The sequence below is a fragment of the Mercenaria mercenaria genome, chromosome 18, assembly GCF_021730395.1.
Source record: "Mercenaria mercenaria strain notata chromosome 18, MADL_Memer_1, whole genome shotgun sequence".
Taxonomy (NCBI): Eukaryota; Metazoa; Mollusca; class Bivalvia; order Venerida; family Veneridae; genus Mercenaria; species Mercenaria mercenaria.
In genome coordinates, this window is record NC_069378.1 from 1,043,925 (window position 1) to 1,069,328 (window position 25,404).

Sequence of the window (25,404 nt, forward strand, 5' to 3'; positions counted from 1 at the left end):
AAAATTTTCAACTATCAAAACAGTACTTATTAGAAGGTATGAAGTCTGCTATATGTCCATTTGCCAAACAATGTGGAACGTACGAAGCGGTCGTTTCGGCGACCCAGACGCATTCTGACGGCATATCGCTGTGCCTATCATTCACTTGAATAAAAAGGTCTGCAATTCCACAGTTTACCTAATTCAGATCAAATGAATGAATATATTCTAGTTAAATATTTCAATTTCATGGTATTTTGAGTTGTTGGAAGCCATCTTGGATTTGGCAGTACCTGTGTTGTAACGCACGATCTGATTGGACGAGCGTTTCAGTTTCAAGATGGCTTCCAACAACTCAAAACAATGTGAAATTGAAATATTTTGCTAGAATATAGTCATTCGTTGGATCTGAATTTTTATGTTACATCCAATTTTGAGGTGTAACTCCAGCTGTATATGCAGAAGACGGTGTACATTTATCTTTTCTTGGCAACTGTTTATTTCTAGCACAAGTATCTTCTGCATTGCAAGCATTCGTGTCTGTTAATACTTTTTGTCGTGCGGGCTTATGCTGGTTCTCGTACTCTTCTACTCTTCCAGGATCAGTCATCAATGTTTATGGCGAAATGGAGAGTTCAGCGGTTTATTAAAAAGTTAAATTGTTTTGGGGCAATTTATTTGTTTTAGCCTTTTGGGACAGAAGGTAGCCTTTTGGGGCAGAGTTTGACTTTAGCCTTTTGAGACATTCATTGAAATTAGCTTTTTGGGGCATTTTTTTTATTTTGCCTCCTGACGCATAAACGGATTGTAAGGTCGCCCTAAACGCTATTTTGTTCAGTGACTGGTTGACCTAATGGGGTCAACATGACGAGTACGGGAACCATGTCCAAGATATCCAAACCATAGAAATAGGCAAATACAGTGTGACATTTTTTGTAAACTTATATGAATAAAATGTAATAAAACTTACAACAAACTTGCTTTAATTATAGATTACTGGATGTAAAGCAACAAACTATCCCCAGTGAAAGCATACTGTATAAAATGGATATGAATCACAATTTTTATTCATATGTCAATTTTAATTTAATTACCCAGTTGAAACGAATATACCGGTATAGGCTTGCTTTCAGTCGGGTGTTGCTGTTTGACAATTGGTTGATCTCGATTCTCCCAATAACACTATTTTTTTCTATGTCGTTTGAGATGTACAAATGTTTCTTATAATCTTGAAGGTAAACGTTCTTTGAAAGATATCACGTATCAAGATGTACATTTAAGAGCTAAAAACAAGGAATGATACAACTGTGAAGTTCTATTTCTAGCTATATATAGCTAGATTTAGCTATATAGCTAATTTGTGATTTTTCTGGGACCTACTTAATGTCTTATGCCGAATGCTATATGTCATACACTTAATGTTGAATGCCAAATGCCAAATATCAGAAATGCACTGCTAATTCCATAATAATAAAAGCCTATTTTCAAGTTCTGAAACTTTATGAGTTAAGGATCTGCACATCTTATATACTTAACGGAACCCTCAATTAAGTGAATGTTACTGGAATTCGCAAAAGCATGATCTAAGCATGAGACATTGCACTATTACCGTATACTGTTTTATGTTTTGAACACAGTTTTCGTACGAAACAAAATTATAATTGGTTGCAAATGGCTATTTAAAATATGTCTTCTACGGATATAATCAGAAGTTATCTAGATAAACACTAAGCAGTTCGAATTTTTCACATTAGGTTTAGCATTTCACAGTCAAACAATTAGTGTTCATAATATCGAAGATAACCATTTGTCATTTCTTTTAGCACTTTTTAGGCAAATAGATTATTGCTTCGGTCTTCATTACTTTTTAGCAGTTATTTAACCGTCTTTTTTCTTACGAAACTGTATGGAAATTATCACCAATACTAATACATATTGATATTATACTTACATCTATTCATTTTTGTTGTATTAATGAAATTAGGGTACCTAAGTAGCAGTTCGCACTTTCTATCCATGCTTAAATTTTATAAGTGAAGGACTGATACTCAATACATCGAATTAACAACAAGATAAATACTGTCAAATTAATTATGCAGTTTCAATTATCTCTGAATTATAATTCATTCATTTAAGTATCAGTCACGCTACACCGTATAGCGTTAACGGACGCCAAACGAATAGAAAATTTTCGGCAGAAAGTTTTCCGGTGACGAAAATCATCCCCCGCTGCTGCTCGTTGCTCTCGCGATCGGTGTATGGGGCGCATAAAACGCACAATGACCGCAAGGTTAACGCATATATAAAGAACGAACAACGTTCAATTAACGGATATCACCGTACTTGTAACAGACCTGTACCGCTTAAAACGTATGCGCAACGCATGAGAAACTGACAAAACGTTCTTGTCAGTTATCGTCCGTTGAACATACGTTATATCCGTTGCATGTTCGGTAGTAGTCCGGCTGTGAATCAGGTCCAACGGACAAGAACGAATGCGAACCGGACAAAAACGGATGCTAACCGGTCAAGTACAAAATAGGGAACGCACGAGTAACGCATTGCTACCGTACATCTAACGGACAACTTTATCCGGTGGTGTACGTTCTAAATTTTGAATATGCTCAAAATCTTCCACCGGATGGAACGAACATCGCCGGACAAGGAGCGCAGGCGCCGCATAAGAAATGGGACATAAACCCATGCGAACGGACAGGAACGGATTGAAAATGTTGCTATACGTTGGAGGTCAGTTAACGCTATATGGTATAGTGTGAGTGAGACTTAAGCACTTGTACAAATTTGTTATATTTTCAACATGCAGATAAAATTTTCTTTCATTTTCAATTGTGGTGTTTTGCAACTTTTGAAAATCACTAAGTACTAAATGTAGTGCCTAACAGCATTTATATTCCTTTTAAATTATTTCAATTATTCAATACTCTGTGTGATTTTTTCGAGTGCTGTATGTTGTTGTTGTTTTGGGGGTTTTTTTAAATTTATTTATTTAAATAACTCATTCGAATGTGCATCATTGAATTTTGAAAAAAATAAAGATAAAGAATATTAAAACGAAGTATTAGTGACTTGTTTCTTTTACCTCTATCAAACTTCAACAGTAAGATTTATGCAGCTGACTCCTTGATTTCACCGATCTCCCTTTTTCATTGCTACATTTTGTTTTCTGTACCTTTGGGCCTGCTATATAAAGTACGGGGGCCAATAATGTCTACCATGCACCCCGACACCTAGACTTTTTACGCAGGTAGTACTTAGGCTCCAAATTGTTCGACACAATCCATGTAACTATAATTTAGATGGAATTTCAATAAAACATACAATAATATCCATATGTGCATTCAAAATATTATGATCATACAGCTGATATGTGCAGTCTTCCTGTGAGTAAAAATCAAGTTTTATATAAATTAGTTTTTGAAATTTAGGGAAAAAGGAACATTATAATAACATATACAAAACCATGCCTAGCTCGATAGGACAAATCATAGGGTCTTGAGTCAGATATCTGGATGAGACCTTTGATCTCCGTGACGATTCAATAGAGACATTGTGCCTGAAGTCAATAGCTTTACCGCTGTATAATATGGATAGCCTAGTGGTAGAGCGTCCGCTTTGTGTGCGGGAGGTCATGGATTCGATCCCCGGCCGCGTCATACCAAAGCAAGAAAATTGGTACCAGTAGCACCCTTGATTGGCGCTTAGCATTAAAAGGAAACTCTTAGCTCTTCTTTCATATCCTCCTGGCGATGGATTTCATCAGGAATGAGGTGTCGAGAGTGATTAATAAAGGGTTTGAGATTTCAACCTTCGCCTTCCCCTTCAACGTCTCTTGCGAAGTAAACGTATGAAGTTGAAGTTCAATTAAAATTCCTTGAGATTTCAAACTTTAGAATGAACCTTACTTCTCTTAATCCGCCCATTTAATTTATCCGTAATTATGATCGTTTCTTTTTCTTGCATTTTGATATCAATTGTCCGAAAGGGCAGGACTTTTACAGGTTTTTTTAAAAAAGAAAATCAAATAAAAACATTTCAGTTGATATAATCATCGCATGGATATTAGTAAGATTACGATAAAAAAAAAAAACAATGTGAACAATGTAAAAACTCGTTCAAACTTGGTGTTACTCCGAACATTTAGGTTTTATATAAAATAATGTCAGTATACAATGCACGATTGTAAATCATACATGAGAGGAAATAAAAATGATAATCATATCAACGTATTCTATTGTTGATGGTGTTCTTGAAAATTAATACAGTTAATATTTTTTATACAAAAACATGAGACACCAACTATTACAAATGCATTTCTCGATATACTTTGAAGTTAAGTTATACCCGGCGCGGATAGCTACGTCTAGCCACGGATAGAAACGTAGGAATCCGTACCGATCCGTATCTATCCGTACCATTCCGTACCAGTCCGCATGGGTCAAGTACGGATCGATACAGATTACTACGTTTCTATCCGTAGCTAAACGTAGCTATCCGCGCCGTATGTGTGACGGTGGTATTAAATATATGCGATAAAGTTAACACAAAAGGCATGACCATAAAATATTAAGGACAGATTCATCCGTCATGCTGTTGACTAGTATTTCATAGTTTTTCTTAAAGTTTTTTTTTTACTCTGAATTGGTACTTTGTACATCGAATTCTTTAAACGACGCGTTTTAATTGTAGACTCTAATCAACAATGTACCTGGTCAAAATCTAACCTTTTAAAAGAAATGTTGATTACATGAGCCAATATACATAATTTATGAATACATTTAACAAGCGATTGGAAACAAATATAAGATACTCTCCTCGTGATATCATACGTTTTGGCATCGTGCCACTCTGTATGACTCTGTATAATGTCAAACTCTCAGACAGCACAATGTAATCGTGCCAAGTCACCAGTTGTCTAGCGAAACAGTCGAGAAATGTTAGGTGGAGACGAAAATTGCCGCACAAAATAACATGTAGGCATATACACGTTTTTTGTTTGAATATACTATTTCATAAGTAAAGCATGAGCAGATCCAGGAATTTTGGTTAGAGGGACACCAACTTTAAAGAGAGGGTAACCCATTTCAGGAGGGTGGGGAGGGATGGGGGCGAGGATGGTCACATCGAGTTCCAAGACCGATTTTCTATGTAAAATGAAAGAATCAAAGGGGGATTGATCACAATCAAGGCTGTGGGTGCATGTAAAGAATGGAGTTATCCCATACGGCTAACAGGAAACTTCTCGCATCATGATATCATAGATCTGAAATTGTCTGATACTTCAGAAGAAATTTCCGTCTTACTAGTACCATTTTATGTTTATAATTAAAACGCAATTGTCGTATTAAGTGTCCAACAGAAACGGATTGATTTCATTTGGAAATGAAAATACAACGTTCCACCAAATGATAATCGCGTGTTATTATTCTTTTTTTTTCAAGTAAAATGACTGTCATGCCATGTGCCTCCATCAAGAGTTCAGTCTTTAATGCCGAGTATGTGGACAGAGTAGATGTAAAAAGACTGAAGTTTTGACTTTCTTGATATCACATCTTCGGACGTTCAAAACTTCACTTCATACGACAAAAAGGCCCATCTGGTATAATCGATACCGCCTGGGGAAACAAATATGCCGTAGAAGTTAAAGTCTGAACAAAATCTCAAAGTTTTTTAAAATTATTTGATTCTGATTGGAAGATATCACGTGATTATTTTGCATTGATATTTCATATTCAAGCAGAAAAACCTGCTCCAATAAGGAATGCTGAGACCATCCGGAAGTTGAGATCCATCGACATTGAATCATTTAAAAACGAAATAAAACCTTTGGAGATTCTCGACATGAACACGTTAATTTCTGATGTTGACGGGCAATTGGAAACATTAAACAACAGTTTGATACCACTTGTTGACCAGCACGCCCCTTGGCTTACTAAAACAATAGTGCTTAGATTGACTTTTCCATGGTGTAATGAAGAACTACACGAAGTCAAATATTTGAAACGAAGACTTGAACACAAATGGAGAAAAACAAATCTGACAGTAGATCATGGGGTATACAGAAATCACTGTGCTTCTGTGAATAAATTGCTGAAACAAACACGTGTTAATTTCTATTCTAAAAAGATAGAGTCCTGTGGACGCGATCGCAAAACTGTATTGAAAGTGACAAAGAAAATTTCTTGGTAGAGACGAGGAGGCCGTGCTGCCAACATCTTCCTCTTCCAAAGAACAAGCGCAAAATTTCAGCGATTTCTTCATCGGTAAAATTGATGGAACTAGAGCTATCACTAAATGTGAGGAATGTACCCCCGCATGCACTGACACTGTAATTTGCAATTTGACGCACACAAGATTGCATGATTATGTGGACTGTATGTATATAGACTGTATGTATGTATACAGTATAGTAACAAAAGACAAAGTCCCATAACTATGCAGAATATTTATCTAAAAGAACGTAACATGCACCATGCACAACTAGGGTCAGTACTGATCACTTGTGTGAAGTTTCATTAAATTGTGTGCAAGTGTTTGAAAGATTAGGCGCGCACAAGATTGCATATGCATACCGTATGTACATAGTATGTTAACAAGAAACAAAGTCCCATAACTCTGCATTTTTTGTTGTTAAAAGAACCATGTACAACTTCTGTTGTTACTAATCACTTGTGTGAAGTTTCATTAAATTGTGTCAAGGGGATGAGGAGAGATGGTGCGTACAAGATTGTGACTATGTATATAGTATAGTAACAAAAAAAAAGTCCCTAACTCTGCAATTTTTTTTCTGAAAGAACCTAACATGGGGATGAGGAGAGATGGTGCGCACAAGATTGTGTCTACGGACAGACGGACAGACAGACGGACGGACGGACGGACAGACAGACAGACAGACAACCTGAAACCAGGGTACCCCACTTACAACTTTTTTGAGTGTACAATAAGAAATAAAATTAAGTCAAAAACAGGATTACAAACCGGTGCGGTTACCTTCGAGGAAATTTCGAACATGCAAATAAAATAAATGTGTTGAATTAACTCCAGTCTCACAGGATGATTTGAAAAAAAAATTCAAAATCTGCAAGTTAATCGTGTGAGCTAGATCCACTTCCGACATGGCTTTTGAAAGAATGCTCAGAAGAACCGCTACCATCTCTCACTGAAATAACCAATTATTCTTTTGAGAAAGTATATGTTCCGAAATCATTCAAACGTTTGTTGATCAGACCACTCATAAAAAGTCAGATCTAGATACAAATGTTCTGAAAATCTATAGACCTGTTTCTAATTTACCGTACGTGTCTAAAATAGTTGAAAAAGATAGTCGATGCTCGTTTTGAAAGCCACTTGTCTTTGAACAGTCTGCACGAAGAACACCAGTTTGCATTCAGAAAATTTCACTCCACTGAGACTGAATTACTGAAGGTTCAAAATGACATTCTCAACTCCCTTGACCAAATTGATGTAACATTGCTAGTGATGCTTGACCTATCAGCTGCTTTCGATACCATTGACCACAAGACACTATTGCACTGCCCCAACGACCACTTTGGTGTCGCAGGGAAACCACTCGAACGGATGACTTCATATCTGAGCGGCCGCTACCAAACTGTGACCATAGAATGTGCATTGTCAAAACCAAATGACAGTGTCCCAAAGGTTCCGTTCTCGGACCAAAATTGTTCACAATGTACACTGAACCAGTTGGTATAACATGCAAGAAACATGGACTTATTTACCATTTTACGTTGACGATGGGCAGCTTTATTCATCTTTCAAACCATCAAATCCGGTCTCTCAGAAGGCTGCTCTACGCTGTGTTGAAAACTGTCTCGTGGAAATTGTATTTTTGATGAACAGCAAGATGTTGAAAATCGATGTCGATAAAACTGAAGTCATTGTATTTACCTCTCTAAGAAACGAAAAACATATTGAATCTGTTTCTGTGAAAATAGAAGTATTGGTGCTTTTCTAGACTCCAACATAAGCATTGAAAAAAAAGCATATTAACTCGGTTTGTAGATCAGGATACGGACAGCTACGTCAAATACCGGTAGGCCACTTCAGGAAATATCTAAATACAGATGCTAAAATATCGCTAGTAAATTCCCTCGCTCGTCACTTTACGCCATGATTATTGCAATGCACTCTTATGTGGTGTTCCGAAGGCCTTGCTGGATAGACTTCAAAATATTCTGAACATTGCAGTTCGAATCAAAACGAGAATATCGCGTTATGATCACATTACGCCGGTATTAAAAGAGCTGCATTTGATACCAGTTACTCACAGGGCTTTAAGCTTCTAGTTCACATATAGAAAGCACTGCATGACAAATTACCGATCTATGTTAAAGGTTTGCTAGAACTCAGCCAGCAAGAAATTTGAGATCCAAGAACAACTCAAAACAACTAGTTGTTCCAAAAAGCAAAATTGTGAGGTACGGTAATCGTAGATTTTCGTCAGCTGCACCGAAGTTACAGAATATTCCTCCGGCTACCATTAGAGACGCTAAAAGCTTGGATGCTTTCAAAAGATAATTAACGGATACTTTTTTTTTTAAAGTCTAACTTTGTACTGGAAAAAAAGGCTGTTGTATGACTTTGCAACAGAAATTATTGTTGTTTATTGTTCTTTAAATTATCTAGTACAAATTAAATGTTGATATATGTGTTGCATTGTGTGTCCATATCAGTCTGTGATATTTAGTTTGTACAGCGCTTTTGAACATTTATGTTATAGATGAAAAGAGCGCTATAAAATAAAACTGATAGATAATAATAATAATAAATAATAATTCTCTTGTAACATTGCTGCCTCAAATTGTATGTTTTTCATAATTGTTAGGCATTTCATCTGATTTTAGATTCAGATATTAACTAATCCACTCAATTGTACTATAACAGAACACTGTTTAAGCTAGCGCTAGGAGTGTAAAGTCAGTAACATATTTCACCACATCTAATGAACAGACACAATCAATTCAAGTCTGCTATTATTTTGCTTGCTTGTGTTGTGATGCTTCAAAAGAATTATGTTAAAAATAAATTTTCGCTATCACAAAAAGTAGTCTTGAAGTGTCATGTAAAAAGTCTTCTTGTAATGGCTTTCAATGTTGTTAGATTTTCTGGCCCTTTTGGATCATGTTTACTAAAACAGAATTATTCTTAACCCAGTGCTAGGTGGCGTAATGTGTGTTCCACACTTCAATACCTCTCATAAACAGAATTGATCCAACAGATTTTGCTATTAACTAGTATTTGCTGGGTTGCGTTCCTTGCTTCTAAAGGACCCTCTTAAAGTCTATTTCAAAAATTTTTCAGCAACACTGAAGTGTCGTTCAGAAAGAACTTAATATTTTCCTAGATGTTTTGAATAGCATTAAGTATTTGTTTTCTTAACAATTTTGGTTTTCAAACACTTAATTTTGTTCACATTCTAGACAGTTTTTTTGCGATTGCATTAGTTTTAATCTAAAGATTACTTAAAGTACTAGAATATTTCATTTTATTTTTTAGTTCTTGTTCAGTGCTGTTTTTAAACCGTGATTTTTTATTTATAAACTTATAAATATCTCAAGCAATGCTTGTGTTTCTGAAAAACAGAAGATCCCAGCAGATCAAGACAGAAAAAGACTGTAATCGCTATATGTAATGTGCATATCAAACACACCGCAAATATAGCCACCGATGTACCGATATAGTGATAGAATTCATAATTAATGGGGTACTCTATAAACCTTTCAACAAGATACAGAAATATATAAAAGACAAATGTCGCTACAATAAAATCGATCTAAAGTATGTGAGATACTATGTGCCTTTGAAAGTATTGTCCCTTGACGAATCATCAGTTCCATTTACAACTCCTGCTAGTACTTCAGTTCTCCAACAACAAAATATCTTCATGCACCACAGTCAGAACGTTTTTTATCATCTTGCATGAGCTTAAATAATCAGCACAAAAAAAAGAGAGTATAAGGCCTTAATTTATGAAATTTGTAACTTCACAAAATATATAATATAAGACAGTAAGATAATAACAATGTACGCAATTTGAATTTCACCATTTTTTTTTTAATTACTTCTTTTGAAATAATCGATAAAGTTGTACATGTAATTGTAATGATCAGTCTTTTTTTCATAAATTGTTTGATTTATTTATAGGACAGTTTAATCTTTGTAATCTGATCCAACATACAGTTTACAGGTATTTATGGTTTACTGTACGTTAATATGAGTATATTATGTATAGAATTTTAACAATATAATTACTTGTTTTTCTTTAAGGAGATTCTCAACATTTTAAATGTTACCTATCAAGATGACATTTGACCCTCAACAAGACCAACGACTTAAGCCCTTTCTTTACAAACATTCTAACTATTTTATGTTTTGTTATGTTTATATTGTCTAAATGTTTTTAAAACTGCTGACTGAAATTTCAAAACTGACTGAAAAAATACTTGATCTTCCCTTATATATCTCTCGTATTTCATACATGTATAGGGTCATGCAGTACATGATGAACATTAATTGATGTTTTGCTCGAATAGTGCGTAAAAGAAGGAAGTACATACAGGGTTCTTTATATAGAACTGCGTTCGAAATTATTCGAATGTGACAAACACCTTTAATTTCGAAAGATTTCGGCGCAGTTCTACATTCGCTTCTCCGAGTGATAGAGCTTTCGACCTCTCATACACTGGTGCTCGTCTTTACTAGTCTAATGTTAAAGTATACAAACAGATATGAAAAGATTATGAAAAAAAAAATAATAATAATAACAATCTGCAGCTGTTATTTACAACTATAAATATGATAAATTTAAATTACAATTACATATTAAATACACAGTATACTTGTCAACACATACATTTATACATTACAATGCAATGCAGTACCGGCGTTCTATAATTACCACCAAAAAAAAATGACATATACGTTTTATGACAAAAAGAAGTTGCTTATTTTCACATTACACAATTTTCAATATTAAATTTACAACTTATACAAACGGAACATCATATAATTTCCTCTTTCCAAATAAATATCTACAAAAGTCAGAATTTTTTTTTCAATTAGCCTGACATTCCGAAACTAGCTAATGTCCTGCCGAAAAAGTAAACATTTTACATATCTCTGTAGAATAAACTAAAATACTAAATAAAATTGTAATTCAAAAAAACAGAATAGAAAAAAACACATATATATATATAATTATATATCTGAGAGGGGCCTCCGTTGCCGAGTGGTTAAGGCCGCTGACTTCAAATCACGTGCCCCTCATCGATGACGGTTCGAGCCTCACTCGGGTCGTTGAATTCTTCATGTGAGGAAGCCATCCAGCTAGTTTACGGAAGGTCGGTGGTTCTACCCAGGTGCCCGCTCGTGATGAAATAATGCACGGAGGGGCGCCTGAGGTCTTCCTCCACAATCAAAGCTGGAAAGTCGCCATTTGACCTATCATATGTCGGTGCGACGTTAAATCCAACCAAAATATATATACATGTTGTCCGCACGCTCAGAAGAGCCAAAATAGACGTGGGTATAACAGTATCGTTCGGAAAAAAAATCTTTCAAAATTGTTAAACAAATTTTTAAATAATAGTTCTAGTCAAATTATATCTCAAACTGACGAAAAGATGAAAATTGAAACAGGTTTGTGTTATATTTGAATTAATATTTAAGAACATATAATTTAATATTTATTTATTTTTTGGTTGGGTTTAACGTCGCACCGAAACAATTGTAGTGTCATATGGCTACTTTCCAGCTTTCATGGTGGAGGAAGACCCAAGGTGCCCCTCCGTGCATTATTTCATCGATGTGAGGCAAGTTATTTGAAGTCAGCGACCTTAACCACTGAGCCACGGAGGCCCCTACAATTTTACATATGTGGGTATTTCGGCTGTTCTATTTAGATATTGAAAAATCGATAGCCTCGCATTTATTTGGGGTTTCTAATGCTCGCGAAAAGAAAACACAACCAATGTTTGTAGCTAGCATCTATAAACTGTAATGTTTGGGTTGGTGCTATTTTTAGCGTATACAGATTTATAAACCACATTGGGACTTCTTTCAAATCATTATTCAAATACCCTTAATAAAATGTCCGTCATGTCGAATTTTTGTTAATCTTAGAATGAGGAAAAAGTTTCAGCCGTCAATGAATGTCCTTTTAAAAAAGTTAGGGCGTCCTTGGGCGTTTATTCCCTGATGGTAATGAGTCAAGTCGGATCACGCAGCTCGAGTAAAACGCTCTAACACCGGGAGCCGGAAGTGCCCTGCAAATCATGCACGATCGCCTACGCCTTATTCCGCCATATTATTCTCGCATTGTTCGCGGTCCTCTCGATTAGAACAATGTTCTTGGGCCTTGTCCGTGTCATTAGAGCGATTCTACATCGGGTCGGACACAGAAGAACAAGAAGAACGAAGCGCAAAAGGACACACTTAGAGACGACTTTCTAAAATTTGTTTTGAACGATGCCATTTTAACGACGTCAGATCGAATCTTCGATCTCGCAGAGAGTCGCCCTTGATATTGTATATTACCAAAAGCGTAAACCATGCTGATTGTCAATAAATGAAATTTGAAACTTGATATTATTGCACAAGTGTTATTATACGAAATTACATGAACGTTATTTCCCATCCGTAAAAGTATACTATATGGTGAATGCAAATACTTATATACGAAGTGCTCAACTGTAATGTTTGATCTTAAAAAAAAAACTCTTCATCAAAAATTATTTTTCGGATACTAGTGCAATAATTTCCTTGTATATATTTTTTACTGACAGTTGAATGATAGTGATGAGATGGTGTTTCGCCTTGAATACAGTTGATTTGATTCCGAAGTTAAACATGTAAATGGAAAATTTAAATTTTAGTAGTATTTATGCATTTTCAAGAACACATGCAGTATAGAACATAACTAGTTTTATTTAGACTCTTCATTATCTAAATACAAGCCAGTCAAATACTGATTTTTTAAGTTGAATTATCTTCTACATATCCACATGTTTTATTGTACAAATGTTTTTACTTACACACACGTTAAACAAAATTTGAACACTTTATGTACATATCGTAACTAGCTGAGTCGACTTTTATTTACAAAAGTATATTGTTAAGTTTTCTGAAAGATACCTTCCTTGTCCATTGTTTTAGATGTAAAATGATCATGAACTACACGATAAATACGTTGGTTAACAGGCCATATACACAAACTTGAATTTACAATATATCATTGGTAATTTCATCTTTTAAGACATTTTGACTGGTTGAATATTGTTTTTATAAAGAATAAGGAAGAACTCTCTACAGTTCCTGACAAATTCACATAGGAATTATATACACCAGTGAACGTATTGGTAAAAGACAACTATCGATACTATGACGAAGCAGAAATGAATATCGAAGAATCGAATGGACAACGATTGTATAATAAAAGTACATGTATGACACGTGAAACATTAGCTCTTTCAGTAGATGTTACTAATCTGTATGATAAAATACATAGCGATGATGTAGGCAATGACAAACAAATAGCAAAGAAGGCGATATATTATGCTTATAAAATGGACTCGGAATTGGACAAACGTAGATGTTCTACAGGAATAGAAATGAAAATGATAAAATCCGCTGGAAATCTATTGAGCAAGCGTAGTAAAGATATCGCGTATGAAACCTTAGCGTCAACGAAACGTACTTCAAATGTATATGACACAATTCAAAGTGGAACAGGAAATAACGCTCTCGATAGACAAACTTCACTAGACAATACGAAAGTTTATACGAACATGATCTTCGATACGACTGACTTCAATCTAACGGAAAACAATCCTGATACGGCTAAATCGTTTGAAGTGTGGACAAAGACAGAATCTCAAAAAGAGTTACCTGGCGAATATGAAAATTTTACATTTCAACGTATGAATCATCAAGACGAATTTAAGTCAAGGAAAAATAAAGCAATCTGCATTTTCCTTCTAATTACAGTTCTACTAATTACAACTATAATAATCACAATGGTTTTCACTGTCTTTAAGGATGATGATGTCGAAGAATGTATACCGTTCATTGCACCAGAAAATGGTTTTATGGAAGTTCTACACGAAATGGGTTCCTTAGTCGTCGGTACAAAAATAACTATCTCCTGCAGGGAGGGATATTTTGTTGACGGAAACGATACTGTTGTATGCTCTCCGAATAGAACTTGGTCAGAATCTCCAACATGTGAAATTAGGGACTGTGGAATACCATCAGATATAACGAATGGTCATACAAATGATTTAGAGAATACAACATTTAACAGTACATTCACTGTCGAATGCGACGAAGGGTACGTTGCAGTGGGCATTATAACAGTCTTGTGTGACATGAATGGGACATGGACTGAACGGCCAAACTGTAGACCTGTGTCTTGTGAGATTCCTCAAGTTTTAGATAACGAAACTAAAATCGTGTACAACGATACCACATTTGGTGCAACTGCAAACTTTAGATGCATTGATGGATACTCGCTAATGGGCGCCTCGTTTACCACCTGTTTGAGTAATGGCAGTTGGACACAGATTCCTTCGTGTTTCAGAACGATAGGTACTATATTTTGTGCTTTTAGAAATGTACCCCTTTACATTGTTAAAACAGTCTGTTCAGATTCCTTTAACAAACTACAGAATGGTAGGAATTAATATTGTCTATACACAAAAACACCTAATGTTAAGACTACTTTCGGCTTTAACCAGATAATCTTTTGTGAAAGAAGCATTGTCCAATTTCTCCCTGATAGAAATATTGGATTTTGTATTTGTTTATAAATCTGCTAGGATCAGCATGCGAAGAAGCAATGGTACTGCACGACCTTGTACGAAGATCTAGAATATACCAAGCTGATGGTGTACAGGGCAGTGACCCGTTTGTCGATGACGAATACCTGTTCCCAGATTGGTACAGTGTCATTTTCAACGGGAAACAGTATCTAATGTCAGGTGTTAATACTATGCCGCAGTACAACTTTTGTGGTACTGAGAACCCGATTTATCTTAAGCGTGAGTGCATTAACGTTTGAATTGTAAAAGTTGTTCGGGTCTAAGAATAACTGCACATATCTAAGCTCAGAATGACTAACAGTATATATATATAGAATACTATGACATTACTTGGATTCAGTGTATATTTGAAATACCAAGAATAATCGACGTTTAAAATGCAACCGTAGAAACATATTCTAATTTCTGCTAATCACGTTTTTAACAGTTTTCGTACACCTTTTCTAATAAACAATAGACATATTATAATTATCAATTATTTAAAACCTGCCTCGTATTGGCATGTCGGTTTAATTAAAGAGCAATACTTCTGCACATGTGCGTATCTCCAACGAGATCAGTGCCATATGTTCCCAATATTTTATGTTTTTACGTATAAAGTATCTTAATCATGTACGAAAACTATTACTTACACATGAGCTTTGTGCAAGAGGGAAACATGATTATTTCCTGGCTTTTTAGACTTATTCAGTCTAAACGACTAATATTTATTTAGAACGTTTGACAAGTGTATATGCATTCAATTGATTGTTTGATTTACGAAGCGAAATATCAAACCAAGAACAACAACCAGTAAAAGTAGAAAGAATAGTAAATAATAGTAAAATACTGACCAATAGCGAAAGGAGTAGCATCTAGCATTAAGTTCCAAAATGGTGTCGTCAATAAATGAAAATGCATTAAAAGTTACAGTGTTGGGATTTTGTACTCTGCATAGTATATATTTCACGTACACGGTTGCGATACAATTATTGAACCTTATACATGATCATTTTATGAAAATATTTAATAGAATGGTTCAATCTTATTTCCTCTTTTATTGGAATATTTGTTCTATAAAAATGACCTTGTGTTTCAGATCCCCATCCAGAAGTAGAAACCATGGCTGCCACTGCGACTGTCTGTGAAAAGACGTCTTCGAGCGACTGCCAGAATATGCACACTATTGCTATCAGAAAATGTGGAAATGATAACATCCAGTATTTTCTGCCTAGAACAAATAGCAAGTCTGCATATTGTTTCGGTAATTCTTTGTTATTTACTAGCCCTTAATGTGTGTTGTGTCATTCGTTTATCGCTATTTACATAGGCGTAGGAGAGAGGGAAGGGGGTGGGAGGACAGGGGACCAAAAGTAGTGAGTAGGGGGACTAGGCTATGGTGTGCTCCCTCCCGCCACAACCTTTACCTCCAAAACAGATTTTTCTTATATAAAGGAAACTTAGCCAATTTGTGAAAGCATTTAGATGTACTGATATAGATTTGATGTGACGTCTATTGTCACACAGGGGGGAGAACTGTTTTCAGTGAAATCGTGATATGTTTTGCTGGCCGACCTAACTAAAGAATCCCAAACTCCAACTTTGAGTTCGCTCCTACGCAATGATAAAAAGCATAACATAAGAAAGATAAGGTACCCGTTTTTCAATTTGTTTCAATCATGTTTTTTTGACTGCCAAGCATTCAAGACAGTGGACCCAGTCGGTACTGTCGGTACCTGTGCGATTTAAGACATACCTATAGCAAAAGTGTTTTAACATTTTTTATACGCGATGGGCGGTTGTACGAGGGCCTAACCCAAGTGAATTATTTCGTACGTTGTATAACCGCTAGATTGTATAAATAGTGTTAAAACAGGGTCTTCCTATAAATTGTTACGTTTCTATTACGTCGTTTATTCTAAACTTTAGTTCTTCCGATTTGATAGAACGCTTTCTTCGTGGATGCATGGCACCATAGTGTAGGTCGTCGCGCTCCTTTGTTTTACACGCATGGGCTAGAAATGGTAATAAATATTGCCGAATAGTTAAATTAGAAAGCAAACGATGGTGAAATATTCTGCACAACGAATTACCATCTCAGTGTGTCAGTTAATCAAAACAGTTGTGTTATGTAGCATTTCGTTTTAAACGTGTTATAAGAAAAATAATCGATCAATTTGAAAACGCTATTTCTCGATTCGTACCTGGTGCTAACTATCACGTCGCCGTGACGTCAATATAGTATCGTTGTGATGATTTAAGCATTGCCTGGTCATATTAGAATACGCATTATTTCATTCTTATATAACATTTCGTTATTTTAAGGACAATAATGTAACTCTTGGGTCTCCTTTCTAACCGAGAAATACAGAAATTGCATATGGCGGATACGTTATTGAACGGTAATGTCATTACCGGGTTGGGGTTGAGTCTATTAACTTAAGATATCCGATCCATAAATAGGTATAATATCGATGCTTGGAGACCACGTGGTTTTTTTTTTTTTTTTTTTTTTTTTTTTTTTGTCTTTGTATCATCTTAAAGAGTTGTGTCTGCTGAACGAAAACTAGTATATAAGGTGAACATAATATTATGCACGAATCACTAGAGTCATGTTTTTATACTGCGAATTGATCAATATTACGGGGTAGAATGTAAGGTGTCTGCGGCGTAATATTCTATTTAGGTGGTACTAAAAAGTTGTTCTGATCTTGTTCGGGTGTCGGAAACAATGTGCAAAGCCTTCCTGAACAACATAGCAATGCTGCTAGACAAACACTGTCATTTTAATATAGGCATTCCTTTTCTTTCGTTCATTAACAAAACGTTGGTTATCTCCCTACAAAAGTCACCATATATACATACCAAACAATTTCAGTTCTACAATGTTATACAATTTGGGGACACTGAGTCCATGTACAAATGTGAATATGCTAACCACAGAAGTATTTCTTATGACAATGATCCATGCACTTGTCTACTGTGTTGTGTGAATTGTGGCGAGGAACACTCAGCCAAATCTGCAAGACATAATATGTTCTACGTGATTTTGAAATGTAGAACATTATTATTTATTTATTTATTTATTTATTTATTTGGGTTTCACGGCGCACCAACACAGTATAGGTTATATGGCGCCAAACAGGACTACCAATTTTGGTTTCACATCTCATTAACATCGAAATAAAAACATGAGGTATGGAATCAAAATTTGCATACCTGCTGGAATCACAGAGTTACAGCAAAACCAAGTGTTAAAACTATAATAGTTGCATGATCGTAAGAGACAAAACAGACAAAATGACAATGCAAATTTTAACCTCCAAAAGTTACACCAATCTGTCCATCAATAAAGTAAACTTAATCAAGCAAGACAGCACTGTTTCGATGTGAGTCCTCAAAATTTGATCCAGAGTCTGACCTGAACATCTGTCCTCACGTTTCAGAAGGCATTAATTACGTCAGAAACACTTAAAGTCAAAAATCAATCTGCATTACAACCAAGAGACTGAAACACATTGATATGCACATTTGTATATCATATGTCAAAATGTTATTGATAAAAGAAATGATAGGCTTCTCACTAGAAACTGTATAGGTCATGTGGAATTGAAATTGTATGTTCGTTTATTCGTTCGCCGTGCGGTCTTTCGTTATTACAAATCATACCCTATAAAACCCACAACGCACCAACAATTCAGATGGGAATGTTTCAGGAATAGGTGAATAAAACACTGAAACAACGATTTAAACTAACAGTGTGAGGAAAGGGATCGGATTTAACAATTTCATGAACTGCTACATTCGGATAGCACTTTTAACAACGGTTTGATTATTTTTCAATTTATATAGATATAGGTAGGAGGGGTTTACATTCGATTTAATCTAAATTCCTACTAAGCGTCTGACAGAGAACAAATCACTAGGACTACTTATTCATAGAAGACAGAATAATTTACCGAACGAAACAGATTGTCCATCCTTTTTACTTTCTTTTATCTGATCAAAACACTAAAATGTATATTTTTGAAATTATATATGAAGTTAGATAAACGTGTTCTCAAAACATATCAAAACTATCATACGACGGAGTATATGGAACCATCAATGATACATAGAGGTAATTCCTTGAAAAGCAGCGTATTTTCCCAAGTTGAAATAATCGGTTTGCCCTGAACGAGACAAAAATGGTAAGAACTAAAGAGGATCTGATGGAGCCTGTATATCAAAGTGTAAACTGCCAAAAGACAAAATTAAAAAGCAGGCAACATAGCCTAGGAATGATTAAAGAATACCCAAAGCTATTTTAGCAGTAGTACTGGAACCACTCAAGCCGAAATATTCAAGCTAAAAAAACAGTACACTATCACAAATGCCGTGCTGAACGATCTAAAGAAATCGTAATATAACCCCTACTCACTGTTGTTATCATAATATCCTGGATTCACTTTTATTTCATATTGTTTCAAGAACGTCAAACCTTTTCCCAAATTTTTAACTGATTTGATATACATACTTTATTTTATAGATCCGCCAGATATAAAGAATATTACAGGTAAGACATTCATACATATTATTTTCTAGGTAATGTTTTAAGTTCAAGTAAATATATTATGCAAATGGTCATATAGAATCGTATTATGTAAACATGTTTGGACTGATTCAAGTATTGCAGAAAAATAAATGATATTTGAAAAAGGAAGTTAGAAATACAGTGATCATTAAGCTTTATATGGCCTAAAAATTGAAAAAAATGTCAGACTGGTAATAAGTAAACAATAGATACATTTTTTGCTACAAAATGTTTTATATTCTATAATGAATTAGATTTGTTAACAGAATTATTATTTTGTTAAAAACATATTGCTGAATATTCACAGAATTCTGAGAAAGTATGTATTTTTGCAATAATAAGGTCATATTGGAATGATTTTAACACCAAGCACAGCCAAAGCCAAGAAAATAATTTGACCATAGATATAATTATTCCTGCCAACGACGATAGCAAACCACGTGATTTAGAAATGGCGATTCTAAAAATGTGTTCCTACATTTTCTAAGAATATTCTGAAGTTTAGAAAAATCAAGATTTAATCAAATTCTACATTGTAGAAAAACTATTGATCCAAACGTGCAGAACTACCTTAAAGCGAATTTTATACGGAATCTAAATAGAAGTTATCTGGAAAAGATGGACCATATTTATCTAACACTTATGTTTCAGAGTTTGCCAATCCGCCGAATGCTCAGCTTGGATCATTGACAGTTACTCCGGAGTTAAGGTTTTCAGAATTTTCCAACATGGGTAGGGTGTATCAGATGCCATTTCTTGCTTTCGTCTGTGTAGAAACTGATGGAATGGACAGATCATCTCTGAATCTTATATATACCACATACTGGTAAAGCATTTTACGTTTTCTCAAAATTGTTGCATGTAAATTTATACAAATCGATGGTAATTATTTGTATTTGAAATTATCTGTATGGCGTATTACCGCCCGAGTGTATAATGTCAAAACACTCTTTGGCTATAAATTATTTCTATTCTAAAATGCCCTTTATCTACAACAGTAGAAAAATATAATAGCGCTCTTTCTTGGTTGCAACAAAATCATTGACGTCACCGCACGTTAACGTGACGTCATTTAAGCGTAAGCGTGTTTTAACCGAGACAGGCATATTAGAATATCATTTAATATACGGTTCAAAGTTTTATTCAAGCAAAAATATAAATCATACGGATGATTTTTTCAATTTTACAGGTACATTGATGACAAAGTTGCGTTCAGTTTTGAAAATGAAACAAGTGTCACTACCCTAACTGAAAAAGATCTCCTTCAGAAAGGTTTTGGTCTCGGAATAATGGTATGTAAAATCGTTTCAATTAATTATACTTGTAATAGTAGGAAGTTCGGAACTAGCAACCGTTAAATTCTTCAGCTCCCAGCAGTTACAACAGTAATTCATTACTAAACTTTAGCAGAGTGATGTCAGAAGTTGATCAGTAACAACAGTATTTCTACTATCACTGTACGAACGTTATAGCAGTAACAATTGTATAACTGTTTGAATATTACTGCCACTAATGTTGGCAGTTACAGCAGTAACAACATTATAACAGTTGTAACTACCATTAATAGTATCAACAGTATTAACGCCCACGTTCATTTAAAGCGGGGGCAATTGTTAAATGCAAATTACATTGACGGCTGATTTTCAATATGCCGGCGACATACGACAAAAGGGGTCCTCAGTAAAAAAAATCTGAACATAGTTTGATGCTCTGTTACAGCTGTATTCAACATCAATATCTTTTTATCGAGTTAAGCTGGTCATCATATGTCATCGTCGGTGACTAAACGACATATACTGTTTTCTGCTGTAAAGTACAACGTTCATGACAGCTTGAGGATGCATATATACTGAACCATACCGCTTCATTGCTTTACTAGGAAGTTTGTTCAGTACAAAGTACATACTGCACAGCCGACGGATTGTCAAATTACGGCAATAGTTATCAATACGGCAAACGAAGTTCTCATTACGAAATATGAACATATCTGGTTGCTCACACTGCTGTGTTTTGCACCAAAACGATGGTCTCGAGCCACTATTTTGTCCGCTTAGGACATCGTAGGGAAATGTATGAGAAGTTTTAGCAATTCATGCATCATGTGTTACGAAATAAGACCAAGTCTGCATAATATCGTAACTTTTGCCAGTTTTCATTATTAGAAAAATGGCTTGAATCCTTGATACTATTGTAATTCATCATGTTCAGGAGGGATTGATGCTTTGAGCCGTGTCGAAATATTTATAGGATGTTTGTTCCATAAGTAGTACATATTGCATTGCCGATGGATTTTTTTGAATGTCGTTACAAACATTTTCAAAATTATTTCTACGTATATCCCAGCTCAGTAAGAAGCAAATACATTGCTTGAAACTTATGATACAAAATAAGTAAGAAATAACTAATAACTCTGAAGAGATATACAACACGGAGGTAATATTGTTTGGCGTATGGATTAAATTGAATCACATTTAAACAGAAAGTAACACCGCAGTAGTCATATAATTAAGTCTATTTAGAGACAGACAAATGTGGATATACATCTATGAAGCAGCATGTAATGACAGTAAAAAGGGCTACTTTGCAAATATTTAAAACTTAGTAGCAAAAATGAACAATAGAGACCATATCAGGGATAGCTAGTCAAAATGATTTGACTTCCTGTGTTGATTCTGAAATATGTTCGTGTTGGGTCAGAGTCCCCAACTAACTAACATATTAACACAGTATTTCGACCTACATACTTTTCGCTATAGCCTGTCACAAAACTTGGTGGTCTCAAGCAAATTTCGGAACATTACGTTTCTTGCAAACAAGGTACGAAAAGTGGGAAGAAGTTTTCTTTCTCTTACGACGGTATATCCTCTATTCGATATGTGTCTTCTGTTATTCAGTGTTATGAAAGACTTAATTTAATGGATTTTCGTTTCAACACAAACCCGTCCCGTGCCCAGTTTGTTCAAAGATGTAGGCCAAAAACCATTGTATACAGCTACGCGAAACAAAATCGAATAATTGCTCAATATTAAAATCAAGATATCTACATTTACATTATACATTTTCCCAGGGAGACCACCACTAATGGGTCCTTAGGTGATCCCAGTGTGAGTATAACCAAAACTACTTGCACTACGCCCCTGTTCAGGAAGATTTTATCCAAAAAAAGCAACATTTTAGGAATTAACCTCGGCATACAGAAAACTCGTTGATAATCTCATAGAAATAAATTTTCGGACCAAATTTACCAATGATTTTTCCATGTGGTCAAGCACAGCTTCATATACTGGTTCGAAACTAGTTTCCGGCTAGAGTCAATGTATGGACAATTACTGAATACCTTTATTTTTTGTTTTCTCATGATACATGTCATGTACAAATGTTCTATAGAATTATTTGATGACAAATCCGTTTTAGGTTACGTCATAAACCCGTCAGTTTACATCGTATATAAACAGTGCATATCGTATCACATTCAATGGTGATACAATCATGTAAGCATGTTATACAGAGATATGAGTTGATTACCATTATCATTAATTTTCATTACAGTCTATATATACGGAGACTCTTTCAAAATTTCTGCCACACTTAATTTGGCCACCAATTAATTTGTCGTAGAAATATAGCGGTGTGCGTTGCCATGCCAACAGGTAAAGTTTGAAAAATCAGATTTTAAAAACTGGGCATGAATATTTTGTTCATGTAAATTGACCTACAGTATAATTTTATCACTACCTGTCACATAGATTTAACAGAATCATGATTACGATCTAAATGACCAAAATGAGGGGTACACATGCAAAATAACATAGTTGGCACGTGCATACATGTAACTACTATTTTGTTTTTTAATGATTTCTTCTTAAAATTAGTTTTAAAATATCATTAATGTAACAGATACTTTTTTCATTTCAAAATCTCTAATGAAACTGACAGAAAAGAATGTGGTATTTAAATTGTTTCGAATTCCATATTTACATTGTTTCACAGTCCATTTGTCTTTCTGTTCATATTTGATCATAGCACACTTAAAAATATTAACCGGCCACTTTAAATTCGAAAATATCTATTTTAAAAAGTATACACGTTTCATTTGTATAGATCACTTGTATTTTGTCTCTTTTTTATACCCTTCTATATGTTTTCAGTATTTTGATGGATGATTACTGCAAAAAAAATCACTTCTGTATAAATGTGAATACTTTTTAATGTTTTTTTAAAATACATCTACCAGGACACATCTTCTTCATGACACACTTTCGTTTAAGTGACAAAACCCAGCTGAAAATTCAATTTTGTTTTCAAGACAAAAGTTTCCATCATTGTTAGTTATGATTAGGATTATAACTGTAATTGTTTAGAGTTCTTATCACCCATTGCCATTGTTAGATGTGTTCAACGCAAACCGCTGTAACAGCTAACTGCTCACTTTATTGTATCTGTCATAAATGCGTAGCAAATGGGGTTCTCTATGGTAGTTTTGGTGTTTGCATTAATAAAGCTCGTAAAACTCGTTTACGTATACGTTTTATTCAGATGGTAACGAATATTTAATGCCTGCAAAAGTCGTGATGCCATGAAATTTTAAAATATTGAACATGATTATGAATGTTAAAAGTTCTTTTTCATATCTAACGTAAATAGTGTTGGTGTAATTTTAAACGTCACACAAGCAGTCTGTTTGGTATAAATTCGACGACGTAATAATACATAAAAAGCTATTTTATAGACTTCGGCCTTTGACAAGAATAAATCGATAACAATTTTTTTAATTGTACGCTATTTTTCAAAAAATTTGGATAATTTTGAAGAAGTAGCGGTACGTGGGTTTCAGGTTTATCACATGTTTGACGTCGCGGGAGTGTAATAAAGCCATTGAATAAAAAGGATAATACACTAGTGTAATAAAGCTTTGACGTCGACGTCATTTATTGTATAAGCGACGTCGGTCAAACTGTCTTGTTTATGTAGTAAAAGAAAGTCGAATTTTTGACGTTTCGACAAGAAAGGCTAACATGTGATAAAAAGAATATTACATTTGTGACTTTCCACATTGAATTTATTAAACTCGTTGAATAAAATTGATAAATGCTCGGCAGAGCCTCGCATTTTATTATTTTATTCAACTCGTTTAATAAATTCAATATGAAAAGACACTTATGTAATATCCTCTATTTAAATAACATGGGATTTGTAAATGAAAGCTGCATTGTGTATAATATGAATAATAACATGAGCTACATGTGCACAGGTAACGATAGCCATGCTAAAAGTGTCAAAATTAATTTCTGACATAATTTTATGCTTTTTTAAAAATTTCTTGCGGGTCATTATGCCAGTTTATTTCTTGTTGAATCAGCATGGCCGTGGTATTTTAACTACTTTTCGTTCCTATCGGATAGCGGGAATTTAATTTGTGATGGAGCATTTTATGTGGAAGAGTAACTGAAAAGAAATATACACAAATGTAGCTTATTTACGTATTATAAACCATTATTTAGAAAACTGTCGTTGTAGTTGTGAGGTCTAGAATTCTAGTAAAATAGGAAAATTAACTCTTTGTTGATATAATATGTCACTTTTTTCTTGATATAATTATACACCAAATTCTCCTCACCGAAATAAGAAATAACCCATGATATACCGCTGCGATGTTCGGTTTGTGACTATTGCTCACTGTATGATATTTACAGATCCGATGTGCTGCTAAAATGGCAAGCTCCCCAGCAGGTCTTAAAACAAATTTGACTACAAGCAAAAACTTCTTCGCAGGGATAGAGGCGAGTACATTAGCTTAGATTGTATATTGATATAATTCTAAAATTCCACTTAAACTGGTGTTTACAGGCGTAACGTGTGTTGTACTTTCAGTATCTCTAACGCACAGAATCCTCCAAGCCGAGTCTATTTTGCTGTTAAATGATCTTGAACATGTAGCAAACACAAAAGCTGCATCTGACCTATCTTTTATTTAACTGATTTATTTTGTATTTGATATTTTTACTTATCCTTTTGATG

At 34.7% G+C, this 25,404-nt stretch overlaps 2 protein-coding genes across 2 annotated transcripts; both read left to right on the forward strand.

Annotated features, from left to right (window-relative positions):
* Positions 1–13,409: 13,409 nt before the first annotated feature.
* LOC123539330 (complement receptor type 2-like) lies at positions 13,410–19,701 on the forward strand. The gene is made up of 5 exons (XM_045323894.2): positions 13,410–14,601; positions 14,832–15,053; positions 15,913–16,077; positions 19,342–19,368; positions 19,694–19,701. Exons 1-5 carry the CDS (start codon positions 13,410–13,412, stop codon positions 19,699–19,701), a joined length of 1,614 nt encoding a protein of 537 aa, XP_045179829.2.
* A 339-nt stretch (positions 19,702–20,040) lies between these two features.
* LOC128550446 (uncharacterized) lies at positions 20,041–25,208 on the forward strand. Its single transcript, XM_053529514.1, has 3 exons — positions 20,041–20,212; positions 20,576–20,678; positions 25,080–25,208. Exons 1-3 carry the CDS (start codon positions 20,115–20,117, stop codon positions 25,182–25,184), a joined length of 306 nt encoding a protein of 101 aa, XP_053385489.1. The 5' UTR covers positions 20,041–20,114; the 3' UTR covers positions 25,185–25,208.
* The last annotated feature ends 196 nt before the right edge of the window (positions 25,209–25,404 follow it).